We start from the raw sequence: 23,949 nt of genomic DNA, 5'->3' as shown, positions 1-23,949 counted from the left end.
CCTTATAGGAGGAAAGAGGAGGGACATGTCTGCGTAGATACGTACCATGACGGAATATGGGTACGTGTTAAGACCTACTTGAAGGCAAATTAAGACATATTGTTTACTTGTATTGTTTTAAGGCGTCCATTTGTCTCTAACTATGTGAACATATAGTCTGTCAGGTGACTACTGATGAGTAATGTATTGTTTTCTATATCTGCAATAACTGCAGGTTTACATTCCGTAACGGAAGAATGGCCACACATGATATAAAGAATATACTTTTAGTTTCCTTGAAGTATTAACTCCATTGGTCGCTTCCCTTAAAACTGCAAACTATTTCAGAGACATTCTTGACGTTAATTATTCACAAGTCATGTTTTTATTTCTTCACATTTATAAAGATTTATGTATGTTATTTTCAATATTAAAAAGTACAAAATAGTGAACTCTTTGAAATAAGGATAATTTGATAACCTATAAGATCATTAAAACTTATATTAGTCAGAACAAACACAAATTAGGGACAAATTTATTTTTAAAATTTTAAATTTCCTTTATATAGTATTCACATTGGACACAGACATTACATAGAACTATAAACTGTTTGCATGGTTACATTTTCGATTAACGAAACCAAGCCGCAGATCTAGAGATCAGACGAAGCTATAGTTCGAGTATTTGTTTCAGTTCAATTCTCTTTCATCTGGGAAATCAAATTTAAGAAAAGTATTGAATATATATGTATTATCCATATCAAAGATATTGGGTGTTTAAAAGGGAAAGCCCATTTTGGTTATCGGCTAAACATAGATTTATAGAATATAGAGGTACGGGAGACCATAAAGCTGCTGTAGCGCATGTGCAGTGAGAAACGAGTCGCTGTGAGTCGCACTTCATTGCAGCGCGTGACACATTACGTCATCGGGAGGAGGATGGCTCATGATTAGTTGCCACAAGCAATGCATGAAGTTAGGTTTAGCTTACATTTATATACTTTGCAGTCGTGCAAAATTTAAAGACGTGTGGACAACAGATTTATGCACCAAAATATGCATGAAACACATAAGCCACATATGTGCTACATTGAATAATCGCTTGTTATATCATCAGCAGGAACATTAATTAATGGAGGAATAATAATAATAATATAAAAACAACAACAATAATAATAATAAAAATAAAAACCTTATTCTTGCCGTATACATACCAACTGATTCAATCATTTTAATTTTCATTGCGTTGTATCAATAAGTACAAATATAGATAACATTAATTCCGCCTTCAACACGGATATTTTGAGTTCATTCAAAGTTCACAGCTCATGCTGATTTAGATCTAGTACGTCATACGGAGTTCCTAAAGATCCATCCTTGTCCTTGTACTTCCTACCGTTGTTAAATCAACCATTCGGTTTTCCCAATTATAAGGAAGTATGAGTGGCCGAGTCAATAAGTATGAAATAGTGTGAAACATAAATTCATCATACATATCTGTTTTGACATTTTACAATTGTGGCGGCCGGTAAGCGACACCACACCACTCGATTCAAATCTTATCAATTATTACCCCAACCGCTTTTATCAACAATACACCTGCAACCTACCCTTGTTGACGATGACAGTCTTCGACGTAAAGTTCGTTGTGGTTTTGACATATCCGTCTGCGTAGAGTACGTAGCGATCCTTTCACGAGAAACGCGTGAAAGAACTCGCATTCGCCAGTGTCCGTAGGTAAGTTAACCACAATTCTATCACGCGACAATCTCGGCGAATCTTCCTCGGCTGTTTCCGTTATCCGGGTGACCTCCAATATCGAAGTATATGACGGCTGCTCCCCGACTTCTATTTATCATGTGTTACACAATACAGACAATAATTTAATGACTCAGGCATCCAAACAATTCCTAGGTAGAGCCAGACTAATGTGCGCTGATTGTGTCAGTTGTCCCCAACCTCTGTACGTGACCCGGTAAACATTAGACCCCAATGTACCGCACAGGATCTGACCCTGGGTCAAAGCTGTGATTTGTAAACAATATGCCTCGGAAAGTCGGGGATACAAAGGGGTCATATTCCGCAATCACGCTAATGCTGCAATAAATGTGTGTATGTAACACTAAACGTGCTACAAGAGTGGACGTTTTCGTGTATACAGTTTATTCACACAGACACAGGCACATTTATTATACACTGTACTTGGCGACTTAAACATGTCCTCTGTGTCATGATGACTGCGAGACCCCGACACACGCACACTTTCAGTCTCACCTCCAATGACGTGCACGTAGACACGCCGACAGCCTCTTGTGCAACGACTGTATTATTCCGAGTAAGTCCCAAATTGAGATAATTCGGAGATAACTACGCCAGGAAAGGGTTATCAGAACCGATTTACAACACAGGGTGTTCGTATTCAAATACGTTATTTGGAAGATAAATAACAAGAAAACATTTCAGTTTGTCAAAAAAGATTAAGAATGATATAAATATAGAGATTTGGAGGAGCATGATGCAGTTATGATGCTTGCGTGTTAATCAATAACGCGGCGATTTATGGTTACCTGCTTTCGCAGAAGTTTACATGTGAAACGTTTTCGTAAGTGTAGCTGTAGAAGACTGAGACATCAACTGGAGTGAGTGAGTGAGTGAGTATGGTTTTACGCCGCTTTTAGCAATATTCCAGCAATATCACGGCGGGGGACACCAGAAATGGGCTTCACACATTGTACCAATGTCGGGAATCGAACCCGGGTCTTCGGCGTGACAAGCGAACGCTTTAACCACTAGGCTACCCGACCGCCCACATCAACTGGACATTATCAGAGAACACACTCACGTGTACGGAGGGGACAACCTGCCATAATCAGAGAATACACCAATGTGTACATCTTCCCGAAGCAAGGGGGTTAACTGACTATAAAAGTCCGGTTTCCACCCTTGCCGAACAAGGATGCAATTATGGACTCTGCATAGTCCAATCAAAATTGCTGAACGAACAAGACATCCGGTTCCTAAACAAAATGGATTTCAAAGTGCAGATTTCGGTCGATTGCAGTATTTGCATAGCAGATGTATCCCCAACTGGGCGTCGACAGATATTTTCCAAATCATTTCATGTTTTTAATCAAGGTGCTCACGTGATTTGATGCACTTCGTGTGGTAAGACACGTTTTATTACAATTATATAGATCTTGATTATTGAGCAGATCGTCTTGACTGGGCGCCGCCATTTTACATGCAAATGCAAGTGATATGAGAGATGGAACCTGATTGGTCAATGGGAGGAACATAGAAGGGACATTGGTGGCGCAACGATCGAGCCAGGAAATTCCAGCCTAGCTCGGCAAGGGTGGAAACTGGACTTTTTTAGTCTCCCTTGCCTCGGGAAGATGCAATGTGTACGGTGAGACAGCAACCAGACACAAACAGAGCACACACCCACGTGAACAGAGAGACAGCAACTAGACACAGTCAGAGAACACGCACGTGAACAGAGAGACAGCAACCAGACACAGTCAGAGAACACACCCACGTGAAGAGGAGAAACATCAAATAGACACAGAGAACACACCCACGTGAAGGGAGAGACAACAATTAGACACAATCAGAGAACACACCCACGCAAAGGGAGAGACAGCTACTAGACACAATCAGAGAATACACCCACGTGAACGGAGAGACAGCTACTAGACACAATCAGTGAACACAACTCCGTGAAGGGAGACACGGCAGCTAGACACAACCAGAGAACACACCCACGTGAAAGGAGACACACCAACTGGACACAATCAGAGCATACACCACGTGACCGGAGACACAGCAACAGGATACAATCAGAGAACAGACCACGTGAACGGAGAGACGAGAACTAGACACAATCAGAGAATACACCCACTTGAAGGGAGAGACGGCAACTATCAACTAGACACAATCGGAGAACACACCCACGTGAAGGGAGAGACGGCAAATAGACACAATCAGAGAACACACCAACGTGAACGGAGACACAGCAACTAGACACAATCAGATAATACATCCACGAGAACGGAGACAGGGCAACTAGATACAATCAGAGAACACATCCACGTGAACAGAGAGACAGCAACTAGACACAATCAGAGAACACATCCACGTGAACGGAGACACAGCAGCTAGCCACAATCAGAGAACACATCCACGTGAACGGAGACACAGCAGCTAGGCTCAATCAGAGAACAGACTACGTGAACGGAGACACAGCAACTGGACACAATCAGAGAACTCACCCACGTGAACAGAGAGACAGCAACTAGACACAATCAGAGAACACACTATGTGACCGGAGACACAGCAGCTAGATACAATCAGAGAACACACCATGTGACCGGAGACACAGCAGCTAGCCACAATCAGAGAACACATCCACGTGAACGGAGACACAGCAGCTAGGCTTAATCAGAGAACACACTATGTGACCGGAGACACAGCAGCTAGATACAATCAGAGAACACACTATGTGACCGGAGACACAGCAGCTAGATACAATCAGAGAACACACCATGTGACCGGAGACACAGCAGCTAGATACAATCAGAGAACACACCACGTGACCGGAGACACATCAGCTAGATACAATAAGAGAACACACCACGTGAACAGAGAGACAACTCCTTCGGAGAACAAATTCACCGAAAGGCATCCAATATCACTTCTTTCTAAACATGCCTTTAAATGATACATTCAGTTGTGCCAATTTCAAGCGCGTACTCGCTTCCTACTCATGTCTAGATAAATGTTTGCACGTTGTATCAATGGTATAATTGTAAAATTCACACTCACAGCGAGGGACAAAGTAACAAATATACATAATAGACAGATAATTTAATGAATCCTCTTCAACTGAATCTACTTAATTCAACGAAGCTGATGACATGAAGTATGCCACTGTAGACATAGCATTGGACCTCTTCAGTGTTACGCAGCTATTTGTGAGACTGGTATAGGACGAGAGGACGATCGTAGAAGTACAGTTATAACGACCTGACAAAATAACACTTGCCACTGGGCTGTCAAAATACAACGCATGTCTAATGAGTCTAAATTGGGTGAATATACCACGTCGAATTTTTAATCCACCTTTAGCTAATATCAGGGATGTTTTGTATTTCATTTGCAGGTGGCTGGGGATAAATATTGACACAGTGATGACGCGAAATAAACATGGACTGCTGATCTCTCTAACCGAGATTTCAAACAGAGAACAATCCTTTCAGGACATTCGTGTTCATCGTGCAGTACTAACCGTAGAGGTATACGTCAGTGCTGTGTCGTGTCTGAAGGTCGCGTTGACGTCACTCACGTTGGCGTTACAGCCATGGCAGTCATTGCTCAAATTGCTCAGCTGTTTGACCAGAGTAGATCTTTAAAATGCTTTATGGCAGACATGTGGAGGATATTTCCAAATTTGGCGCATCATTGACCAAAAAGATGTCCGATGGAACTCCCTTTTTTGATTTGTGCCATTTGTTCCCGTGTTCTTGCTGACCAATTGACTTGCCTTTCCATGTGTTTGTGACGGGTGCCACCGGCGGGGCATGATACACGAACACCTGGTATAATCCCTATTCGGTAGTGTTTCACGAACACATGCTTACGATGTAATCGGAATGGTACTATGGAATCTGCTTTTAGCAGAGGTTGTATTTGCACTCATATCCTGAATTGGCATATCAAATTCAAATAAAAGACAAATGATACAGATTCACAGTGAAACCGACGTTAAGATGTTCTTGTCCTGCTACATCAAACCGACACGCCTTGATGTAACTGAAATAATATTCAAAGCAACGTAAACACCAAACCCCCTTTCTAAAATACCCTGGCTCTTGTAAATATATGCAGAATATCCCATGCCTTCAGCAAATTAACGATGATAGATATATACCATGTCCTGTGCCTAAACCGGAACTGTAAAGAAGAAGGTTATCATGCATTTTCATGATTTCAGCAACAGTATGTTTGGTATACAGTGAGTGAATGGACGTTGTTTTCAAGTCATCAAGGTGGTATGACTTTCCTGTGGTCACATACTACTAATACTCAATCCCCATGTTGACCATCCAATACCCATTGTTCTTGGATCTTACAATACACAAAAAGGACATAGGGTATACAATTTCGCCCATCCTTTCATATCTGATAGTGGTTAATGGCATATGCAAGATCCAGTCACGCCGGTACTTGGTAGTTATTAAAAATGAACACGTACCATAGCTAAACACACAGACTAGGAGAAGGTACGAAAGCCCTTACAGGTTACACATGGTTGCTGAATGCAGTATGTCGTTAACCCCCACCTACACGCTTAAACAGGACTGTCAAAATCAAATTCATAAACCATACCACGACAAGCCTATCCCGTGCACTAGTTATGTAGCATAGAGGCAGAGCGTGTTCATAACAATAATAACTGTATTTACATTGGGGGCGTAGTGACCATTTAGGTAATATATGGCGTTAACTGTTATACAGGAGGGTTTGATGGCAGCCGGAATGGGGAGAGAGATTTATGTAGTTGTTTACTCCGTCATGGGGAGTGAAACACACAATGGAATAAACATTGCAATGACGTGTTGAAACGTAGCCAAGTGGTAAAGTTGTTGACTCGTCCGGATTTTGGTTCGGGTTTGATCCCCGGATTGTACACGTCGCCTCTGATCCTTACACTCGAACAGACGCATACCTAGTGATTTGGTGTTCATTGACCAGTCAAGAAGAACTTTTAACAACAACAACAACAACAACAACAACAACTAACGAGTGATTTATCAACAACACCCACGTTGTCGTTGGTTTCAACACATAGGTGAATCTCTACCAGCTGTGTTACATAAGCTGACCCGCCATGATGTGAGGTGAGGTGAAATTGGGTTTAACGTCGCGTCCAAGATTATTGCACTTATATAGCGACGTGCATGTACGTGTATGTGTTTGTGTGGCTGCTTGTACTAGTCCGGACTGATGCCGATTTATAGTGCTAGCTCACTGAGATACCAGTTTAACATGAATACCCCACTCAGACACAGTATTCTGACTCCGAGACGACCAGTCCTTGTTGGAGCCCCTTAATGCCAAGCGCCAGACAGGGTAACAACAAGTACCATCTTTTAACGTCTTTTGGTATGACGTGGCCGGGGATCGAACCCCGGACCTTCCGCTCTCCGGGCGGACGCTTTACCACTAGACCACGGAGGCGGTCCCGCCATGATGTAATTTTACACTGTCCGCAGCACTTTTCACAAGTAATGCACTTAAAACTACCCAGGTTTGCAAAGATTTGTTTGTTTGTTTGTTTGTTTGTTGTTTAACAGCGCACTCAGCAATATTCCAGCTATATGTAAGCGGTCTGAAAATAATCGCGTCTGGACCAGACAATCCAGTGATTGACATCACGAGCATCGATCCACGCAAATTGGATACGATGACATGCATCAATCAAGACCACCCGATCCCGTTAGTCGCCTCTTACGACAAGCACAGTCGCCTTTTACGGCAAGCATCGGTTGTTGAAGACCTATTCTACCCCGGATCTTCACGGGTCAGGTTCGCTGAGAGTATAACCAATGGTTTATCAGCACCATCATGATTTTCGCTGGTTTAACCACGTGTTTGCATCAGTTAGTTTAATCTGTATTAGCACATAAGATCATAAAAGAACCGGTTATTTTTTTAAAGAATAACAATAGGACGTTTCAGATGTTCAGAACTATGCAGAAATGAATCACATAGTTGTTATGTGTGATATTAAACTCTTGTTTACCAAAACGTTTCGAAACTTCACGGAAATTGATGCAGTTTCCGGGCTGGTATTTCGCTTCGAGACCATGAATGTCACGTGACGCATAGGTTATCTGGATCAACTCATTTAATATCTGTTTAGTATTCATAACTTGTTGATAGGGACCCACCCTATGTCATCTGTAGCTCATCGGGGGGCAATGGCCACGCCCTCCTTTATTCCGGTGAATAAGTATTGAAATTATCTTGATTAACTTGAAATGTTCATGTCAAGACATGAAAAAGCAATAAAAAAGATGTGAGTCAAAACTTAATCGCCATTTACATTTCGAAATTAGTTTCCGAAAATAAAAAATGACTTCCCTGTTCACATATCAACATATAAACATGATGTCAAACACGGACAGGTAGAAATCTGGGACTATTTCTACACTGAATCCGTGCTCAAACAAAGTGATTTTTATTATCAAAACTCGTTCCGTAAATACTTTGACAAAACAGGATATATTCGTAATGGCGGTGTATGAAATTCCTTTACAATTGTGTAAAACAAATCCAATATTCTGAAGGGGTTCTATTCCTAGCCGGGAGTGAGGCAAGAACACACACTCCACTGGGGAAGTCATACAAGCGTTTTAAGCCGCCCGGTGTTCCTCATTGATTTTGGCAAAGGACAAAACCGCTGGGAGGATTTATTCAGCTTGTTGGCGGCAAGGTTGGCAATGGTTGAAGATTTCACTGTTGCAGTGTGCATCACGCCACACGGCGTTGCCGGCTCAGATTAGAGGGCTGTTTACGTTGTGTACGAGATTCATTGTCCTATAAATGTAAATGTGGACTTAGTATTGACAGTGAGTCATTCTGATTTGGAATAAAATGATTCACACTTTTCTAGGAAACTTTTATAGAGTGGTCGGGGAGCAGGTTTTTGGGTATTAAACAGTAACTGTTGTATGTCTGGCGCAATGGGCATGCCGTGAAGAAACCTGTTCAGGGACTCATTAAAAGTATCATCACTAAGTTTATATGTGGGAGAGAGTGAGTGAGTAAGTGAGTGAGTGAGTGAGTGAGTGAGTGAGTGATGTTTCATTACATGATTATAACCATAACGCAAGCTAATCGAACCCGGATTAATGGTGTGACGGACGAACAGGATATGATTACGCCCAAGGTTACCTAAACACCCCCTCCCTACCCCGGGAAGTTAAACAAGGCCTCAACAGCAAGAAGCAGACAAACCAGTGGCCTTTAATGTGAGCATCGAACGCTGTGAATGCGTCGCGTGACACAAAATGGCCGCCAGTGCGTGCCCCGTTCACATAGCCACCGCTACGCTACGACTGTCTATATTTTAGCATAGACTTACCAACAGTCGTCTATGAAATGTTGAATTGTTTTGCCCTGCTTTGATTGTTTTAAAGAATGAGAGATCAACACATTTAATCTTGGTAAATGAGCACCGTGCTCATAAGCTGGGGCATAACAAACCTGTGTCTCACAATTTAACCACGTCAAGAAATAACATGGTCAATACGTCAGTTCAAATACCGTTCGCGAGCGTGACTTCTTTGTCCACTCACAGGAGGTCACGGAAGGGGAAATGGAGGGGGTGGGGGAGGAGAGGGGAGTTTGAGGCGAGTTGGGGGTATACCTAACTATGGATATAGTACGTACTTCTGACAAACACCCATCCCTTCACCCATGAGTGATATGTTTGCGGTATTTGTAAATGATATGCTTTCCTCGCACCTAGTCAGACTAAGCCTCTGATTTAGTTTCACATTTCTGCGTCTGTCATCATTAATCACTACATTTTGGAACAAGCACAACGCTGCGATGACTTGTGACGGACCGTTGAAATAAAGTTACATTCTGCAACACTTTCTCAATTCGTGATTCTCGATGAAACACTTTCTGAGACATGAGTCACGTGACACATGCGACGGAAACATGTTCATGAAAAGTACCAGCAACAGTGGTAGACTGCGGTCTGTAAATAATCGAGTATGGACCAGACAAGCCAGTGACTGACATCATGAGCATCGATCCACGCTCGCTCGCGTCTTACGACCATCATGGGTTGCTGAAGACCTATGCTAACCCGGATCTTCACGGGCCATAGTAGTAGCAGTAGTAGTGAGGGTAGTAGTAGGAGTAGTAGTGGTGGTAGTTGTAGTAGTAGTACCAGTAGTGACGGTAGTAGTAGTAGTAAAAGTAGTAGTAGCAGTTATAATGGTTGTGGTGTGTGGTGGTGATAGTGATAGTAGTAGTTCTAGTAGTAGTAGTGGCAGTAGTAGTAGTTGTAATGGGTAGTGGTAATAGTAGTTGTAGTAGTAGTAGTAGTAGTAGTAGTAGTGACAGTAGTAGTAGTAGTTGTTGTAATGGGTAGTGGTAATAGTAGTTGTAGTAGTAGTAGTAGTAGTAGTAGTGACAGTAGTAGTAGTAGTAGTAGTTGTAATGGGTAGTGGTAATAGTAGTAGTAGTAGTAGTTGTAGTAGTAGTAGTGGTAATAGTAGTAGTAGTAGTAGTAGTTGTTGTAGTAGTAGTTGTAGTAGTAGTAGTAGTAGTAGTAGTAGTAGTAGTGGTAATAGTAGTAGTAGTAGTAGTAGTTGTAGTAGTAGTAGTAGTTGTAGTAGTAGTAGTGGCATTAGTAGTAGTAGTTGTTATGGGTAGTGGTAATAGTAGTAGTAGTAGTACTAGTAGTAGTAGTGGTAGTAGTTGTAGTTGTAATGGGTAGTGGTAATAGTAGTTGTAGTAGAAGCAGTAGTAGTAGTAGTAGTAGTAGTAGTAGTAGTAGCGGCATCAATCTCAATAGTGGTCCATCATGTCACTTAAATAACAAGGCCAGACAATGTTATTTAAACTTATCTGGCCAGATGAAATGTGTGCATATTGCATGCGAAGCAGGTGGATGCACTATCACACGTACACCAGATGCTGCTGCTGGTGGACGTCACAACATGGGATCGTGATATATGCCTTGGTGTTATCTCCCTTGGCAATCTAAGGATCTGGGATACATGATCTGCCGTGGTGTGTCTGCACCTATGTGGAGGCACGGGTGGCCAATAGAAAAATAAGGCACCGAATTTGCCGAGCGGAGTTACTTCCCTTAGCTACTGCGATCCGCTGAGTACGTGTATTAGTCCCAGATTCGCTACAGTTGATGGTAAACATCTACGGCCTGTATCTCATAGGGCTTTCTCAACCATTAAACCGACACGCTGATCTAAATGAAAGCCACGTCATTCACGTCCGTTTTCAACATAGCTGTCAGAACAAGGGCGGGTAACTCTAAATCTCATTAGTGACTATAGTTTGAGTCTCTTCTGTTCACCGATATGGTCACGTCACAGGATCGAGTCTGCTGTATTCCCACAAGATAAATAGACATTTTCCACCGAAACATGTCTCTCTGTATATACCCAGTGACCCCAGAGGAAGATAAGCGTCAGAACGAATGCAAGGAATCTTCTACACGTTATTCAAGACAGACAAATGCTCGAATTCCCGTGTGAGAACTCTTACTACCTCTGGAAATAATATTATCAGTGTGGTTCTGACTAGCAAGAAAAACTAACAAAAACTGTACAAATATCCTACACATACCAAAATAACCACTGGGAGAGATAGGCGTCCTGTCCTGGTTCCTGCTGTGATGTTGCTGCGAGTCAACACCCTCAGTAACAACATAACAACGACATTACGCAACGTCGGCGGACACGTGTATTGAGATGTCTTAGAATTTTGGAAGCTGCAACGATGAGAAGAGAATTGCAGGAATGGCTTATCGTATATAGAGACCCGAGATTGAGACTATCGTTGCAGTTCTTGGCAGTCCTTTACAAACCGAACACATTCCGTTATACAGTAGTGTTGATCAGTAAACGACAGATATTTACGGAATTTGAGGATATTTTAAGCTGTTGAAGCGTCCGGCGCCTTCTAGGTTGCCATGCCTTGATTCATCCAACATCCCACGAGGATGCATTGGATATTGATTGTCGAGACTCGATGACTTCAGGAGATTGATCTTGTGAGCCGTCATCAAATGATCGTTACCTGTCAACATTGTCTGGCATGGTATTCCGGTCACCTGACATATGCCACTATCGCAGATCCAATACTCGGTAGTCAGACCTGTTGCCACGTATTCTTCCAAGGTACAAATGTGTCTACACGCACATACCAACTGCTTTATATCTTGGGGAATACTCAATCAGCTGTGGATAAGATAGTATGCTTCTTATTTATGTTACCCCAAACAGTTTATCCCACATGGAAGACACGATGTTCAAATCTAAATGAAGTCTGACCACGTCGAACGATTGAGATTGATCCTGCCTTCAATAATTTGAAATCTGACCACATACGGATGCGCTACCCCCTGCAGGATGGCAGGGATCACTGCAGTCTGTATTACTTTAAGAGAGGGACCCACACATCGAAAAAACAGCGAATATATTTAGATACACAATGTATTATGTTTATTTCATCTTACCAAATCCAATTTGTTAGTGAAAAACACATTTAAAAAATTGGCATTGCATAGCCACGGTGTATTGCCAGTGTTGTTTAAAACAAACACTATCCCATTTTTGTTTTTATTTATAGACATTCCAGTCCTAAAATACCGTTGGGGTTATTATTATCTTAGAACGCTCAGTATGTTTTACCCCCCTCACTCCTACCACCGGGGTCTAACAGGCGGTGTTTAGTGGTTTAATGACATTACGCGAACCGTTAACTAACTCGAGGTGCTTTGTGTGGGTTCCGCACATGTATCAAACTACAAACCGAAAGGACTTTCAAAGACTCTAAACATGAACAGATTTCCCACGAAACCACACAAAACGCCATAACCGTAAGCGATGTACTTCAAATAACATGAACATACATACATGAAGCATTAGTTGCTATTTTCCTGTCGACGTCATCAGTTAACGTGTGGTTCTCCTTAACTCCGACTTAGTGTGAGTCCGACACTTGAATCTACAATGTCTGTTTGACATGCCATAAACATTAGGGAAATAGCTATGCAAGTTAAAACATGTGTGTTAAATAACGAATGAAACGTTTTCGTTCGTTAATATTTTCGTCTCTATTTTGTAAAAAAACCACTTACAAATATGGAGAACTTTACGTCCCTTTGTATATTCTATTTCGAAACGTTATTCGAATCAGTTAATGCCCTTCGGCGAATTATCTCCTTGTGGCTGACATGTACATATATGATATATAGGTAAATGTCGAATTGGAGTAATCGCGGAATTGGAGAACACTCAAGTAGCAGCTGGCTACGTTCACGACGTCATTCTGGTGGTGCGCGCGGCTGTCGTTAGCTGCGAGATCGTAGCTTTAGGTTGCTTTGTTGGAACCAGCCCGGTTCCCTAGGTATGCTGCGCTAGAGCTACGCTGAGCGCCAGCGCAGCACACCCAGGAAACTGGTTGTAACTATCCGACATGTGTTGATCGCGCATGCGTAGCCACGGTTTCCGTCTACAGTCACGTTCTGTTTAAGTCGGATGCTGTTTTCGAATCTTCATTCACAAGGGCCTTTCAAATGAACATTTAAGAAAATCTTGGATGTGTTCATGCCCCCGTTCCCAAACTATGTACACGTAACTTCACCAAAATGAATCGATTGAAAAAGTGTTTTATCAAGATTTATGAACGAAGTACATGGGACAAGCCCATGAGGCCATCGGCCTACACCAAAACTATTTTCTGGAAATGACAACCCAGATCTTTGAAATTAAATAATCTCCGACTTACTCATATCACCTCTATAATCGTGGTTAAAAATAACATTCTCTTTATACTCTAAACGAAATGCTACCAATATAAAGTCCTAATAGTTCTTCGACCCTTATAATATAAGCAATATACACCCAAAACTACTAAATGAAAGGGCGATAACTCTAAACATCCGGTCTCGTTCCGGTATTCATAAATTATACGTGAGCCGTTTATCTTTAGCTTCAGCCGTAACGCGCTTTAATGCACTTGCACATAAAGTAATTCTGACAGATTCGCTAATTTTATCCTGGATGCACTATGTAGGTACAGTTATGTCAGAAATAGTGTGGGTTTATCAAGCCTACAGCCTCACCTGATAGACGTGTATTTTTCTAGGATCTCCAGTGATGCCTCATCCTCTAGAAGAGTCTGTATGATGCAGATGTGACCCCCCTCCCCCTGCGTTATTACACATGCTACATGTATGGTGGGGCTGGCGCGGTGCTATCATACAATAATACCAGGGATTATGTCAGCCTGGGGTGCGGACTCTATCAACAAAGGGGGTGCGGGCGTTAGGGTGGTCCGAGGGGGGATCTCATAACTTAATGATCCAATTTTGTGGGGGGTACTTTTTGGTTATAATGTTCATTATTTACGTTTCAAAATACATTTATCATCGAAACAATATTTCAGTGGTGAGGTAATTGTCATAGTTGACAATAATTATATAATTGATATAGTAATGAATTAAAATATCATCCTTTCTTTAGTTACATGCTTGACATGATACGTGACCCAGAGAATCTGCAGAACCGGTTGTTTGACGAAGGGAGATAACTCTACACTCAAGGCCATCAACAGGAGACGACAATGGTTTCTTGTGAAATCGATAGGATGGAATGTACATCAAAATTAGAAGAAGCGAACAGCATCATCGATGACAGTAGCAAAAGACTGATTCAACTGCGACAGAGGGGACTGCGACAGCGTAACTCCACAAGATGTATAAAAAAAAAAAAAATTAAATTACATTTGTTGGCAGACTCAGTGTGCTGTTATGTGAGCTGTTGTTCTTATCATCCCACAAATGCCAGGAATTCTATAGATGGCGAGCTTGCCATGCTATTGTCTTCATTCCGTTCTTTTTTCAGACAGTAATGACGTTGTAGCGATACGTTCACGTCTTGGCGTTTTTGTTAGACTGGTATATAGAATAGCTATGAAAGACGTATGTTTTTTAAGATGCCACTGGATTGTCTAAACGACCTTCATGACAACCTGCAGTCATTGCAAGGGCAAGGTTGTTCTATCTCTGAGGACATGGGTTGCCAAATAGCGTAAAACTCCGCAATATGCTGTGCAGATTAGAGATTAGAGAGCCTATACCAGGTTCTGCTGGTCGAAGGTTCGAATCATGGAGTCGCCAAGATAAGGAAGTATGTGGCCGACATCACTTCGGGCTTTGTTTCCACACCACGCTGAGGCCATGATGCAACCAAGACACTAAACAGTATGACCAACATCTCGCTGTTCTGAATCAAAACACTATTGAACTTTTGAGATGCCCCCCCAGCGTTGTCTGATTCACAGACAGGGGCTTCAGCACTTGTATATCTCTTCACGTGCTGGAGAAAGTAACCAGGTCGGACTTTTTACTACAGAAACAATAGACGCGTACACGTGATAGTATCGTATGCATCGCACATGCGTTCGGTCTGCTCGTTTATAGTGTAATTCAGAAAATGCGTAATGTGGTCCAAAAGAACGGTCTGAAATGTTAATAAATGACATAAATAATATTCAGATCAAACATTATTATCAGTGAGAATGTGTGACCTTGAGTCTGAGATAAACTTATGTTCTCTAAATATGTTAACCTTGAACTGTGCACCAGTTTTACACCTACATAGACATGTCGTGTCATTACTGGTGAGAGAACAAAGAGTGCGTGTCATTACCGATGATAATATACAGCGCGTGCTGACTTTTACAGATGAGAATACAAAACGTGCGTGTGAATGATACAAATGATGAATACATGAATGAATGAATGAATGGTGAGAACGAACAGACGGTGCATGTCATAGTTCATGAGAATACACAAACAGTGCGTGTCAAAGTTCCCGAGAATACACAAACAGTGCGTGTCATAGTTCATGAGAATACACAAACAGTGAGTGTCATAGTTCATGAGAATACACAAACAGTGCGTGTCAAAGTTCCCGAGAATACACAAACAGTGCGTGTCATAGTTCATGAGAATACACAAACAGTGAGTGTCAAAGTTCCCGAGAATACACAAACAGTGCGTGTCATAGTTCATGAGAATACACAAACAGTGCGTGTCATAGTTCATGAGAATACACAAACAGTGCGTGTCAAAGTTCCCGAGAATACACAAACAGTGCGTGTCATAGTTCATGAGAATACACAAACAGTGCGTGTCATAGTTCCCGAGAATACACAAACAGTGCGTGTCATAGTTCATGAGAATACACAAACAGTGCGTGTCAAAGTTCCCGAGAATACACAAACAGTGCGTGTCATAGTTCATGAGAATACACAAACAGTGAGTGTCATAGTTCATGAGAATACACAAACAGTGCGTGTCATAGTTCATGAGAATACACAAACAGTGCGTGTCATAGTTCATGAGAATACACAAACAGTGAGTGTCAAAGTTCATGAGAATACACAAACAGTGCGTGTCATAGTTCATGAGAATACACAAACAGTGCGTGTCATAGTTCATGAGAATACACAAACAGTGCGTGTCAAAGTTCCCGAGAATACACAAACAGTGCGTGTCATAGTTCATGAGAATACACAAACAGTGAGTGTCATAGTTCATGAGAATACACAAACAGTGCGTGTCATAGTTCATGAGAATACACAAACAGTGCGTGTCATAGTTCATGAGAATACACAAACAGTGAGTGTCAAAGTTCCCGAGAATACACAAACAGTGCGTGTCATAGTTCATGAGAATACACAAACAGTGCGTGTCAAAGTTCCCGAGAATACACAAACAGTGCGTGTCATAGTTCATGAGAATACACAAACAGTGCGTGTCATAGTTCCCGAGAATACACAAACAGTGCGTGTCATAGTTCATGAGAATACACAAACAGTGCGTGTCATAGTTCATGAGAATACACAAACAGTGCGTGTCAAAGTTCCCGAGAATACACAAACAGTGCGTGTCATAGTTCATGAGAATACACAAACAGTGAGTGTCATAGTTCATGAGAATACACAAACAGTGCGTGTCATAGTTCATGAGAATACACAAACAGTGCGTGTCATAGTTCATGAGAATACACAAACAGTGAGTGTCAAAGTTCATGAGAATACACAAACAGTGCGTGTCATAGTTCATGAGAATACACAAACAGTGCGTGTCATAGTTCATGAGAATACACAAACAGTGCGTGTCATAGTTCATGAGAATACACAAACAGTGCGTGTCACTGTTCATGAGAATACACAAACAGTGCGTGTCATTTTTCATGAGAATACACAAACAGTGAGTGTCACTGTTCATAAGAATACACAAACAGTGCGTGTCATAGTTCATGAGAATACACAAACAGTGCGTGTCACTGTTCATGAGAATACACAAACAGTGCGTGTCACTGTTCATGAGAATTCAATACACAAACAGTGCGTGTCATTTTTCATGAGAATACACAAACAGTGCGTGTCATTTTTCATGAGAATACACAAACAGTGCGTGTCACTGTTCATGAGAATACACAAACAGTGCGTGTCACTGTTCATGAGAATACACAAACAGTGCGTGTCACTGTTCATGGGAATACACAAGCAGTGCTCGTCATTACCGATAGGAATACACGGTGTACAGTTTGTTTGTTGTTTAACGTCGCACTCATCAATATTCCAGCGAGGAGGTATTTATGATGCAAGTGGCTATATACAACAGGGTATTCATGATGCACGTGGCTATATACAACAGGTTATTCATGATGCACGTGGCAATATACAACAGGGTATTCATGATGCACGTAGCTATATACAGCAGGGTATTCATGATGCACGTAGCTATATACAGCAAGGTATTCATGGTACTTATGGCTTCATACAACAGGGTTATCATGATACACGTGTCTATGTACAGATATATATTCATGATGTACGTGGTTACATACAACAGAGTATTCGTGGCACACGCGGCTACATACAACAGGATATCCATTGTTCACGAGGCTATTTGCAACAGCGTATTCATGACCAACATGGCTATATGCAATATAGTATTAATGTGCACATGGCTACATGCGTTGTCACGTTGTGGTATAGTTTGATCTTTACTTGTGGCATAGAACCACTCTCCCTCACTCACCCTCACCCTAGAACAGCCTACAGTGAAGCTATCCAGCCTGTTCTATCAGGTCGGCCGCCTGCACCCACACATAAACACCTTCTCTCTGATACACAACATAGCCCGGGGCTGCACTGCTGCTGTGTTTGTAGGAAGGATGATGACACAGCGAAGAAAGATGAGCAATAGTTGAGAATAAAACTGTCCGCAGCCGTTCTGATTCGACCCAGCATACAGCCTAACCTGATCGACACTGCGCGCCACTGTTAATAATCACACTCGCCACAAAACATATGTGAGAGGTTTTTTAACATGCCTCTCCGAATTCCCTGGAAATGTTACAACCGTATTTATAGCTAGCTCTACAGAGGCATCCTAAGAGTAATCGCGAAATTTCCTTGTATATCACAATTTTCATGTACATATAATTAGCATATTCGCTCGTTAAACAGGTGCTATGAATTTAGCTCAAACATGAGCTGGTTTTAGATGTGATAAGGAGAGCTAAGCAAGCAGTCGGTTAAAGATCGCCTGTCAAGAACGAATTTTGTAACATAAAGCTTGAATATCAACTTTAAATGAACCTTCATGCCCAAAGTGTGTAATACCAATTTTTCAAGATTAATTTTAATTTGTAAAAACAGATTTTTAAACCAATCGATTAAATAATTGTGTGCGAGGCAAACGATGGGTATTTGTGACGGGAATAATTATGCCGCTTCACGTTCTGGACTTTATAATAGATGCACCTTGTGGAGACGCATCGAATGTTTGCTGTGCACTATCTAACGATACGAGAACTGAGGATTGGGAAGTCTCAATTACAGGACTCGTGCTTCAATTCTGTTTTTGTACCAGGCCCTGTAGGGGCTCAGAGGGCTCCCCGAACTTTTATGATATAGTATGCCATGGAAGAAGCTAGTGAATCAATGATTAATTTGGTCCTATCTAAAACCGTTTGGACATAAGTAATAGGAGACTTGGTGGCTTTAGATATGTTGATAAAGTTACCCTACACAACAGAGGCATCCAGTCAAGCTGCTGAACTGGTGAAGGCGCCAATTTATATTATACCGTATACGTCACAACTGGGTAGTCAAGCCTTCCATTATCTGTCTGTGGCAACTCAAGCAGAACCTACCTTTAGCCACATGCCTCAGCCCGGTCTTCGTGTTCGGTTTCCCTACATACTTTTGAATCCATATATTTGCTGTTGGAATATGGGTCATTGCCTTTATCAATGTTTGCTATCACTGATTTCACTGGTAGCCCGATGTTATCATAACAAAGCTGGCTCACGAATCGTGATGGAGCAATTGCCACACGTTGGGCAGACGATACAAATTATGTGTCGTCTGCTCACCGTGTGTGAGTTAATGTTCCCTGTAAGAGTCTATAAACAAATCACGATGCGCAGACATCTAGACCACAGGTAGATATGACTGATTAACGTTAAAAGCAGTCGTATACAAATAGATATATTATTAGATACATTTACCTTTAGACTGACCATCGTGACAAGTGTTCCGAAAGCTGTATCCCCAAGGAAGTCACGGCGCAGGTTATAGTTATTCCTATTGTTTTTGTTTGGATGGTTCTCACAGTGTTGGTAGCGTTTCAAGGTAAAAATCCCGCCTGTATGTGAACTAGCCTCTTGAGCGGTAGCTTATCCGACTGACTGACCTTACAAACTAAGTTGGCCGAGGTGCTCTATTTTTCCAGGCAGACAAGTAAACCGTAGAATGCAATCACTGAATCGAAACGGGAGCGTTCCTGTTCTTTTATCAACGTCAACATTATTCTTGTGTCATTGTCAGAAATACCGTAAGTAGAAAAGTAGACTTGCACAATCCGTTGATCTTCGATCATGTGACGATTTAAATTTTAATGCGTAATACTGTTTAAAATGAATAGATGGAGGTAATTTGTAAAGGCTTTACACATGATAAGTGATTGACATGTGTTGACTAGATGAATATCTTGTCATGGAACGTTGTAATGTAGTCCATGATCACGTTCACTGGGTTTAAAATGAAACTTAACCATGAAGGACACTGTGAATTTATGAAAGGTATTCTGGTGGGTATAGACGTCTCTCATTATTTTGATTTGGGTTCTTGTCCATTAATACTTCCTGATCTTGTTACATCACCTTTTGCATTGCCTCCAGCACTTCTGCTACTATATATTAGAATATTACAAAATACTCTATTTTGCTCTGACTGTATGTCTACCTCTCTTTATGACTGTCTGACCTTCTTTGTTATCGTTATAATTGTTAGTGTGTCTATTTATCTGACTGTCTCTCCGTCTTTCTGAAAGGCGATACCTACCTGTCTGACTGTATGTCTACCTCTCTTTATGACTGTCTGACTTTCTTTGTTATCGTTATAATTGTTAGTGTGTCTATTTATCTGACTGTCTCTCCGTCTTTCTGATAGACGAAACCTACCTCTCTGACTGTATGTCTACCTCTCTTTATGACTGTCTGACCTTCTTTGTTATCGTTATAATTGTTAGTGTGTCTATTTATCTGACTGTCTCTCCGTCTTTCTGAAAGGCGAAACCTACCTGTCTGACTGTATGTCTACCTCTCTTTATGACTGGCTGACCTTCTTTGTTATCGTTATAATTGTTAGTGTGTCTATTTATCTGACTGTCTCTCCGTCTTTCTGATAGACGAAACCTACTGTGTGTGTGTGTGTGTGTGTGTGTGTGTACACTCATGTGGCTGATTTGCAGGCGCTCTCTTTGCGCACGTGCACGCTGTGACCTTCACCGCACGGAAATCCCGTGTTTCTTCAAGCGACGTCAAACGTTGTTTTTTGCTGCAGGTGTAACACTGAAAAGTGGTAATTGACAACTCCACGCACTGCATGTAATAACCCGTCCCTCAACACAACATTCATGCACATGTGTTACACCAGTCTCGATTATTTGCCTATTAAACATCACTTAAACGTCAAGCGTAGAATGTAGCATGATTTATAGGACAAACAACGTATGTGTAATTACACAGAGCAAGTACCTAGGTCTCTAGGTTCTACGTTATATTTTAAAACTAACCACGGTCACCTCACTCCGGGTGGATTTGATGTGTCACTGTACCCCCAGGGCTGTCCACTCATTCTACCACTGTTTTGTCTGTCCCAAGCCAGGAGACAATAGTTAGAGTTATCCAAATAAATGGCCTGTTTGTTATGTTGGGGCATCCCAAAACATAAAATGTTTTGTTATATTTTTACAACAAGTTTTTAAACATCAAACTCCTGGCACACGCCAATCACTGTCAGCGTGTCTTATCTTACCGTCGTCATCGTGATTCCGGATCCGACTCTTCATATACTCTGCCAAAAAAGTAAGGGATCATGAAAAATAGATGTTATGAGCGGTTGGCAGAAAAGAGATCAACTTTGAAAAATGACTACCAGACTCACTCTGAGATAGACGGTCCCGGGACCAAAACCTAGGCTTGTGCTCCAACTCACCCCATGCAATGAGGAGGCGTGAGAGAGCGAGGGGTCGTTCTTGATATTATTGACACTTCTGTGAAAGGTCGTCATATCGCTCTGAGCCCTAGTAGTGTTTGATTTTCCACAATAACACGTACGCGTACTATCTTGTTTTTGTGTGCAGTATTTGTGATCAGATTGGGAATGCTTAGGGTTATTGGTATGCTTCAAACTGGTAAGTCTCGGCGAGAGGAAGCCAATATATTCAATATGTGTCTCTGTGATTTGCATACTTTAGAACAGGTTTCTTCAGACACAAAATGTTAATGATCGTACCCGCACAGGAGCAGCCGAGGTCAACAACGCAAGTCCTGGATCGATATATCAGAAATCAGGCTTTAAGAAGTCGAGCCCAAAACAGCCATTCAAATAGCTGCTTACTTGCGCCAAGCCACCGGAGTTCGAGTTACCGACCAGATTATTAGAAATTAACTGCATGCAAGTACTGTTGAAACTGTCATCTTCCCGAGGCAAGAGAGTTAACTGATTATTAAAGTCCAGTTTCCACACTTGCCGAACTAGGCTGGTATTATGGAGTTACATTTTGGCTGGACTAACGAGTCTATGCATAGTCCAATCAAAATCGCGCAACGAATTCGAAATCCGGTTCGAAAACTGTCGTGCAGATTTCGGTCGATTGCAGGATTTGCAAAGCATGTGCGCCGCCAACTCGTTGTTAACAGATATTTTCCAAACCTTTTCATGTTTTTTATCCTTGCGTGATTTGATGCACTTCGCGATGTAAGACCCGTTTTATCACAATATAGATCTTGATTATCGATGGCTTCGTGTAATGTTTTCAGATGTGTCTACATTCACTATGAACTTTCTGGATAGGCGTGGAAGTGTTTGGAGGAGTCCGAAAGAACGTCATGCGAACAACAACTTAAGGCAACATAACAGATTTGGGTTAGGGTCTGTAACGATATTGGGCGGGATCACTATAATTACCAGAACGCCAGTGAATATTGACCATGGAAGGATCACCGGACAGTACTACCTAGACAACATACTGGCGCCAATAGTTGTGCCGTTTGCGCACCATGCTGGTCTACGTTTTGTCTTTCACGACGACAACGCTCGTGTCCATCGTGCACGTATCGTAACTGAGTGTCCCCAGCAGCAAAACATCCTAGAATGCCAGGACCAAGCATGCGCCCTGACCTTTCACCCATAGTGCACCTCTGGGACATAATCGGGAGACGCGCATGCCGACGTCAAAGGTCACTCGTTACGCTTGCCGAATTAGGCCAGGCGCTACAAGACTCCCCCTAGAATTGTCTTTGTGAGATCGATTGGGACCATGCCACGCCTTCTTAACGAATGTTTGGCGAATCGTGGGGCATGACCCATCATCCATTATTGATCAAGTCATCTCAAACATTCATTTTTTGACTGCGAACCCTGCGTCTTCCTTGTTTTTTTGCACCCTCACAATACACCGCCAACATGTTCTGTTGATTGTCATGGTACATCTTCCCTTTTCCACCCTGCTTGTTGTAAGAGGCGACTAACGGGATCGGGTGGTCAGGCTCGCTGACTTCGTTAATGCATGTCATCGTATTCCAATTATGTGGATCGATGCTCATGATGTCAATCACTAGATTGTCTGGTCCAGTCTCGATTATTTACAGACCGGCGTCATGTAGCCGGAATATTGCTGAGTACGGCGTTAAACAAACAAACAAACAAACAAACAAACAAATCTTTTCCACCCATTACCATCACTCGACCCCTCTTTGTATTTCTGTTGTCATCTGCAATTTTCGAATATACCCTACTTCTTTTGGAGAGTATACTTCGAGCGCGGGGCGGACTAAACTGGGTCTTGTGATACATTTGCATCAAGTTTACGTTAATAGATTTATAACTTTCTAAGACAATTCTCTTTCCTTACTCTAGGAGTTTAGAAAATAGTCATGATAAAGAGTACTATAATTAACTTGACTTATAAACCTGTAACTGACCACACAATATTCCATACTCTCGAATTAAAAGTAAATCTTCCAACCGTACCCCCTGCCTAGACATTTAATAGATAATCATAAGCCATCGTCAGACGTTGCTAACATATCCATGTAGGGTTAGGGTTAGGTTGCCCTAACCCAGGAAAAAAATAAACAGGGGTTACGGGCGGAAATCTTTCCATTTAAATACAAGTTAATATTTTCCACTTATTTAAGAGGCCTTAATGTCAATGTGTACATATCACCATACATGCATTCGTGTTGTCGATGTATGTGAAGAACAGAGTATGCTTTGTGAATTTTTAAAATATGTCTTTCAGTGACGGTTGAAGTTATTGTTAAATAAAATATTTATAAGTTACATTCTGATTGATTTGTAAGCATAAAAAAAATGCTCGACACATTACTATTCATTATTCAACTCAGCTCTGGCACTAAACAAATAAACAACAATAACCCCACTGTGACTGAAAGCAAGCCACCTACTGCCCACTGTCTGCAAATCTGTTATCAAAATGTAATTGCACCCAATTCCATGCGTCGAGTGTGTTGACATAATGGAACAGTTCAAAGGGCCTTCAGTGACAGTCTCGTAACTTGTCAATGGAATAGTTTACAAATGGCGT

The 23,949-nt window shown here is 41.7% G+C and overlaps 1 protein-coding gene across 2 annotated transcripts in view; it reads right to left on the bottom strand.

Annotated features, from left to right (window-relative positions):
* Positions 1 to 19,626, bottom strand: part of LOC124131705 — a 109,870-nt gene extending 90,244 nt beyond the window's left edge. The window contains exon 1 of one of the 2 annotated variants that reach the window (XM_046495162.2): positions 19,343 to 19,626. In XM_046495162.2, the coding sequence (XP_046351118.2) occupies positions 19,343 to 19,357 (15 nt within the window). In that variant the 5' untranslated portion in view covers positions 19,358 to 19,626. Of the gene's footprint in view, positions 1 to 1,588; positions 1,849 to 19,342 lie in introns of those variants that run through there. The other variant, XM_046495159.2, reaches the window with a different exon arrangement.
* Positions 19,627 to 23,949: the final 4,323 nt, after the last annotated feature.

This window comes from Haliotis rufescens, unplaced genomic scaffold, assembly GCF_023055435.1.
Source record: "Haliotis rufescens isolate VD_foot unplaced genomic scaffold, xgHalRufe1.0.p SCAF_1, whole genome shotgun sequence".
Classification (NCBI taxonomy): Eukaryota; Metazoa; Mollusca; class Gastropoda; order Lepetellida; family Haliotidae; genus Haliotis; species Haliotis rufescens.
Note: the sequence above shows the minus strand (reverse complement) of the source record. Positions and strands in the feature narration are given on the sequence as shown.